Genomic DNA, 8071 nt, shown 5'->3' with positions numbered 1-8071 from the left:
GGAGAGATCGATGTTCGACAAGTTCGCTCATGCGACAATCTTGCTGATTTATTTACAAAATCCTTACCGACTTCTACATTTGAGAAGTTGGTATACGCAATTGGAATGAGAAGAGCCAATGTGAAGCAAGATTGATGTCCCATTTTGGAAGCTACAATGCTCATTTCAGGGGGAGCAATAGTGCGCTGCACTCTTTTTCCCTTTTGTCTGGTTTTATCCCATTGGGTTTTCCAGCAAAGGTTTTTAACGAGGCAGCATATGCACACGGCTTGGATTGAGTTATTCACTATTTTTCCCTTATTACCGGTTTTCTCCCACTGGGTTTTCCGGCTTGAGGTTTTTAACGAGGCATACATACACTTTACTCATCCAATTTGCAGTTGACACGATAACAATGTACTTAGTCCAAGGGGGAGTATTATAATATTACTTATGAACTAAGTTTAGGAACTTGGAGACCAAGTTTATACTAGCTACGTGTCATTTGCTTGTGAATTGATTATTTTATTAATGATGACAAAGCTTGTAATACTTTGCCTATAAAAGGACCCATCTATTAATGAATAAAATCACTCTTCTTCGGCGAACATTTTCTTATACTTCTTACAGCAATTTACTTTTGCAAAATTGTATTTTGCTTGATTTCTTTATGCGTATATATATATATATATATAAACTATATATAAGTATAATTAGATTATTTATTCTATAACACATTCAAAGTTTAAATATCATGATATATTGATTTTTTGGTTAAATTGATGTGGGGTCCATGTGTCATGAGATATCATTTGAGGGTGGGTTTTCCCAATTTTAAAATGCTCGGGTGCAAATCACAAACCAGGATCAATTTTGGGTGCAAAACCTAATTCACACGTATTTAAATGGCTTAATTCCACTTTGCACCCTTGAAATATACCATTTTGGCACTTTGCACCCTCAAAATAAATTAATAGCACTTTGCACCCTCGAAATACAATAAATCATGCAGAATGCACCCCAAATGATTTTTTAAAGCTAAAAAATATAAATTTAATATTTGTAGTGATATTTTTTTAGGATGCCAAATGTCAAATATTTTTTTTATTCATCAATCATTTTGAAACTATAAAGTTCAACAATAAAAATACATTCCATCAACATATTTAAAAATTATATTGTTTTATCAAAATAAAATATTTTACGAAAAAAAACCATTCAGCTATTACGTTATCAAGTTATCTGAAAATTATTTTTTCTTCCAAATATTTTCACCTAATATTTTACAAACAGTGACATAAAAGATCCACAATCGAATAATTTAGTGATAAAAGATTATTTTTTTTTCTTTTGTAAGATAATGTAGTTTTTTTTTAAATAATCCGGTGTAATTTTTATTTTTTCGCACATTGTCCGCTCGAAATTAGGTTTGAGGTTCAAGAAAAAAACAATTTTTTTTATTTTGTACCCCAAAAAGAAAAACACAAATGAAAAATAAAATTGCCTTTATTATTCAATTGAGGGTGCATTGTGAATGATTTATTGTGTTTTGAGGGTGCAAAGTGCTATTATTATTTTTCGAGGGTGCAAAGTGCCAAAATGGTATATTTCAAGGGTGCAAAGTGGAATTAAGCCTATTTAAATATATAATTTACACACACAAGTTTATATGAGTATACTTTAGTACCAATAATATTAAACATAGTTTTAAAATATTAATATTTATGATTATGTTTTATTATTTATCAACAATAATTTTAGTAATAGAATATGCTATCCAATCTTAAAGAGGATTTCGGAGATTCACCGGTTCAACAATTCTTGTGAACCATCGAACCATTCCGAAAGTCGAGCCATCATCTGTATTCATTTAATTACTCTATTTCATGTGACCCGACTAAGATTTTTGGAAGGTGATGAAGACTAGCGTGATGTCAGGTGATAATGTGATCACAACGTCAAGCTTCGCAGATGAGTCTTTTTCAATCGTTGTACTTGCAGCACTAGGAGTGATTATGTCGGTATAGAAGCTCTGACGATCAGTTTCAAATGTATATATATGTTCTTTTGTATGTTTGTAAAAAATTGTTACATCATAAAAGTTTGATTGAACTACCTTTTTATTGAGATTATCTTTCTCGAGTCCTGAGACTTTTCCTTTAGGGCTTTTAACATTACTCTACTTATTTGGGCATGCCGCCCTGAATGGGCTTTTAAGGTTAAGTGGATCTTAACTCGCCTCAGACACCGAGGTGAGGATGGTTTTGTTTCCCAAGACCTCACTCCGGGTCCGAACATAAGGTATAAACTAGATTCATTTCTTAGGGTTTTGATGTTCTTTATGAAACTAGGATTTCTTTCTTCTGTGCTTTATCGCTCTGATGGGCTTTTAGGGCTGCCTTTCTCAATTTTATGTAATGTCATAGCGGTGAGGCCCATCAAAGTGAAATGGTTCATACCAACTATCTCCTCTACTAAACAAATTGAATTTCAAATACAGAGTCATAAAGTCACACCTTTTTCGAATTGACCACGTGACTCTTTTCTGGGAGGCTGGTCAAGGCAGCGTGTGTAATAATATATGTATGAGCATATCATTTATTGAAGCATGCGGAAGGCATGTTTTACAATAATATATGTACTTTCATCGATCTCATCCGTCCATTTAAGCGGCAATATCTTTTGTCGTTTCAGATTCCGTCATTATAAATACTTTCCCCCTGCCCCATACTGTTTATCATCTTTTACTTTTATTTTCCATTTATTATCTACGTATTATTTTCTCCAGCGAAGTTGTTTTCACGCGTCTCATCTTTTCCCCAGCGAATCATCTCTGGTTTCCCTACCTCTTTTCTTTCTTTACTATTTCATTTTCTTGTTCCCATGTCTTTTCGCTCATCTAAGTTAGCCGGCCAAGTTGCTCGTCTTCGTTGTTTAGACAATGATGACGATGGCTTTGACATCTTGGTGTCTCTTCCTATAGTAGTCCCTCCTATCCCCTCAGCCAATATAGGTTCTCGTGGTTCTTCTGCATAAAATCCTCACGATCTCCGCGTGGAAAGATCTCATGACTTTCTTTGAGGAAATTCTCCAGATCTCCCGAGGGGAGTTCTCAAGTTCTAGCCGAGGGAAGGAACCCGAGGGGATCACTGGGGGCCTAGTACATTTACCGATATTGACCTCGTTAATTTAATCAGGGATGTAGTTCTCTCCTCGGATTTCGAGTTAGTCCTTCTCTTGACCTCTGATCGTGCCCACATGCCCCTCCGGGTTATAGTACATGATTTTCTGAATAGGTTTATTATGGCTTTTCATTTCCAATCTCCCCTTACTTTACTGAGATAGCCCGAATTTACGAGCTGTCTAGAAACCATATTTATCCTAATGATGACTGATTTTCGAATGCTTTGTGCCTGGTCCGGGGTCATTCATTCTCCAACTGGTTTGAGGAGTGTTATAGTCCTACAAAAGTTAAGCCCATACCACGTCTCCATCTCTTTCTCGTCCTCCTTTCAAGATCATAAATCCTCCGAACAAAACGGATTGGTGGCAAGGTCAATATTTATTTTGTGAAAAGTCCCTATGATACAAGATATCTTCACCCTTGGATTGTTACCTTACCCGAGAAGATCAGGAGAGGAAAATCTCTTCATGTTGATGACTGGCTATTACGACTAATAACTCACTTCCACCCGAGTTTTGGCTTGCCCAAGCGACTCATTAAATACCCTCTGTTATTGCGTCATTTTTATTTCCACAATAATATGACCCTACCCATGTTGCAAGTTGCACTGGCCGCTTCCTGACATATGTACATATGGAATTTTTAGTTCCTTATCACTTTCTATATTGTATTTTCATATTGCCTCTTTTCTCATTCATTGCGGATTTAAGGATGAAAGGCATGTTCAGAGGGAAGAAAGCAGCTACTCGGCCAATGAAAACAGAGCCTAAATTCTATTGTATATATATATATATATATATATATATATATATATATATATATATATATATATATATATATATATATATATATATATATATATATATATATATATATATATATATATATATATATATATATACGTGTGTGTATATATAATGTGCAGTCTTACATCTTTGTTTTACGTGCTTTAATTTTGTTTCATGTGGCATTTAATACTCTCTCTCTCCATCTTTATATATATATATATATATATATATATATATATATATATATATATATATATATATATATATATACTCTCACACACTAAATTATATTTCAATATTTGGTAGATGTTGTAGAAAGAAAATTAGACTAAAACCTTCAAAAAATAAGTTTTTTCATGATCTTTTCAAGCATCTTATTGAGATGTTAAATAATCTACTTTAATTTCTAATTATTTAAAATTTTCTTGCTCATGTAACATGTTTTTTAAGAGCATACAAGTTTTAAAATAAAGATTCAACGATATCATTTGCAACTCATAAGAGTTCATTTAAACTTTTAAATAACTTTATTAAAACATCCATGTTATGTTATGTTTGCCTATCCATTTATCTCTTAATGGCATAGTTTTCAGCGCGTACTTATGATAACCGTATTAATTAAGGGACCGTATCTCACTTGTTTAAATATATATGCAGAATACAGCTCCAATTCCTCCACCAGGAGCTGATGGAATGCAATGAGTGGCTTTACGAATATCAGGAGACGCATCCGCATTTGCGGGTTGTAAGTTTCTGGGGGCACAAGACACTCTCTACGATCACAGGGGTAGGCATGATTACGAAGATTGCTACATTGAAGGATCTGTGGATTTCATCTTTGGTGATGGTCGTTCCTACTTTAAGGTAATTTTAATTAATATATATAAAACTAACATACTTACTAAAAGTGTTGGATAATGGAGTTTTAGTTCCGAAACAGATTCATCGAGAGCAAGTCTAAGTAGAAATTAGTCGTAAATATACATACGAATTCTCAAGAGCAACATACCGACTACGCGATAATATTATGCATAAATATAAATATGAAAGATTACCTTACTTTATAGAAAATAATCCTTGAATTTGAATCATAACATACTTTGCAATAAATGTGTTACCATTGTGAAATATGTTTTGAGTGTGCATGCAAAAAACAGCTTATAAATTAAGCTACATAAACTAAAATGGATTTATAAGAATTAAACCACACAATCCCTAAGAAAATATAGTTTTCAATAAATGAGCATATATATACAACGTTTTGTTCACTTTAACTATTTTATGATCCTTTTGCTTGTTTTTATTATTGATCCACTTTGAAGACTTACAAATATTACCATAATGGACTTCTTTCGTTAGCAAGCCATATTCTAGAATATCTAGATTTAAAGATTTGGTGGTTGCACTTTATAGTTTGATAATGACTAGAATTTTAGAAATACGTCCTTTATGTTCATGATATAAGCTCTTAATTGAGTTCATAATGAGTGAACTCTTTAATGACTAGACATACAATATATCCTTTTGATAGTGCCCATTAATGTTCACTTGTTCTCAAATATTAATTTTATGTGTCCTAAACACACAAAAACCTTATGACTATATGATAAGACTGCAAGTCACATTGTTACTACAGATTTCAATTGATCTTTATTGTCGTTCTCTCATAGTTTGTTGAGTTTTCTTATAAGGGACAATCACATTAACTTAATTGTAGCGTTTTTAAACATTGTCTTATTAGAAGAATGAAATTGATTCCCCCTTAGAGGCAATGTCTCTAACCTTAACCATCCATTTAACCTCGACTACCTTAAAAGATCAATTTCTCCTGATTCGTCGTTCCATCTGCAAATATTTTTGAATTTCAACAAATCATCATATATCCGACCCTCTATAATAATTGTACTACAATAGTCAATTTACCTACTACCGTTTCACTTCCATGGTTAAGAAAAGCTAAATTTTAATATTTCCCTTTCAACTACATAAGCCCTCTACTTCTCTAAATGTGATTGAATTTTCTTTTACGAAATGATTGGTTGTATAATCCCAATCAATCTTATTCATACTATTACGTATATACATACACAAAATTCATAAAGGGGTCCACTCAGTAGTGAAGACATGACTAAAGCAAGTATATAAATATAAATATCATGAAATTTTGTATGGAACATCTATCTCCACTGAAATTTTATTTTATTCATATTTTTAATATTTTATCTCTTTATATAAAATGAAAAGAAAAAAAAAATACTAATGATTCTTATTTATGCAGGCTTGTGAGCTACATGCGATTGCAACAGGGGCAGTGGCAGCTCAAAACAGAAGCGCGAGTTCGGAAAATACAGGTTTCTCCCTTGTCAACTGTAAAGTGACGGGTTCAGACATAGTGTACCTAGGGAGAGCATGGGCTCCTTTCTCTACAACCATATTTGCTTACACATACATGGAAAACAATGTCAGCCCGGAGGGCTGGTTTGACTGGAATGATCCATCTAGACAATCGTAAGTCATCCCTATATAAGTTGTTTTATATATCTGAAATTGTTATGAGTGATGATGTTATTTTTTCGATACAAATGGTATTTAATGGTACAGGACTGTAACCTTTGGGGAGTATCAGTGCAGTGGACCTGGATCAAATACTGCAGGAAGAGTTAAATGGTCAAAAATTCTTACTGATGAAGAGGCTGGACGGTTTACTTCCCTTGACTTTATTGATGCTTCTGAATGGCTCGACCTATCATAAATAACAACATGCTTTGATTAAATATTTTTTAGTTATGGATATTTTTTTTTTAAATGACTAGTTTTTCTTTGTGATTAAACACAGAGATAACTCAATCAAGTAAGCAAACACAATAATGTCAAGCATGGTTTAGGTTCAGTGTTGATGTTGTTAGAGCAAGGTGACCAACAAGCCAACTTGTGGATGTGGTCTTTCGTTTATTATTTTAATAAATAATATTTTTTCGTATTAACGATGAAATACATTTTGGCATTCTATATCTTTGTCCCTTGCATAAGCATCGATATAGTCCTTACAGTTATTATAATTACTAATATTTGATCTAGTAGGAAGATGAGATATAGTTAAGTAATATGACTGTTAAACCATGTTCCTAGTCAAAAGGTTACGCCACCAATGAGGATATCGGCCTTTTCCCATTGGAGACTAGCACTTAGTGTATGTGTATTGTGTCTTATCACTAAACGGTATTGTGGTATCGGCATACATAAGTGGGTGCTCGTAAGTTGATGATTTCACTGAACTCTCTCATCCTAGAGATCTCTAACTGATTCTTAATAATCGAGTAGAGGTCTCTATGATATAGTTGTATACCATTAGTTATTAAAACTCAAACATCACCGTGACTTCACTACAATACCAGCTAAATCGTGACATGTCCCTTAGTTCTACCGAGCCGCCCTAAGGGCCAGTGTTCGTGTAGTCCGAAATCTAGTGGGTGGTCTGTGCATTGAAGTCGGGGATTCGATCGCTAGAATAATCTTGGATGTCCAGTGTGTTCTTATAGTTTGTAATCATTAAGTCTTTGTCCAGAGCTGAGTATGTGATGATTAGGGAATGTGATTCTCTAAGTCACAGATTGCAACCTTTAGAACGATCGCACAGTTATTGAAGCATAAAGAAGGCCTCGATGAACAAATGTGTGACGCCCCTCTCACAATTACTCTTATTATATGTAATCTCAGCGGAAGACTTTCAGAAAAATAATTACTGTGGATATAAATTTATGTCAAAAATTTTCTTTTAAATCAGAGGGAGAGAGATCACACTTTACTAAACCCTAATCAATTAATTAACAAAAATACATACTACATGCAAGACTAGAAAATAGATAGGTATGTTGGACCTAATAAAAATTCAGACAGATTCAGTGGAGCAACTTCAAAAATTAATTCCTCTTAAAATATTAATGAAAATGAATTTAAATTATTACCATACATTATACCATGAGTCTACATGACTCATCTCAAACAGTTTTGAAAGATACTTGATCATTTGGGAGAAATAAATAAAATTATGGCACATACACTCAATTCATAATCCAGAACAAGGGAGGGAGATTTGAAATTTTCTAATAAATTCTTCACT

At 33.3% G+C, this 8071-nt stretch overlaps 1 protein-coding gene across 1 annotated transcript; it reads left to right on the top strand.

Moving 5' to 3' along the window:
* The first annotated feature begins 3874 nt into the window (after positions 1-3874).
* On the top strand, positions 3875-6943 carry LOC105969239 (putative pectinesterase 53). Its single transcript, XM_088824600.1, has 4 exons — positions 3875-3941; positions 4655-4815; positions 6230-6459; positions 6553-6943. The coding sequence occupies exons 1-4, from the start codon at positions 3875-3877 to the stop codon at positions 6701-6703; spliced, it is 609 nt and encodes a 202-aa protein (XP_088680726.1). The 3' UTR covers positions 6704-6943.
* The last annotated feature ends 1128 nt before the right edge of the window (positions 6944-8071 follow it).

The sequence above is a fragment of the Erythranthe guttata genome, chromosome 10 (assembly GCF_056151865.1).
Source record: "Erythranthe guttata isolate IM_541 chromosome 10, IM_541, whole genome shotgun sequence".
In the NCBI taxonomy this organism is placed as follows: Eukaryota; Viridiplantae; Streptophyta; class Magnoliopsida; order Lamiales; family Phrymaceae; genus Erythranthe; species Erythranthe guttata.
This window is presented reverse-complemented; position numbering and strand designations above follow the sequence as displayed.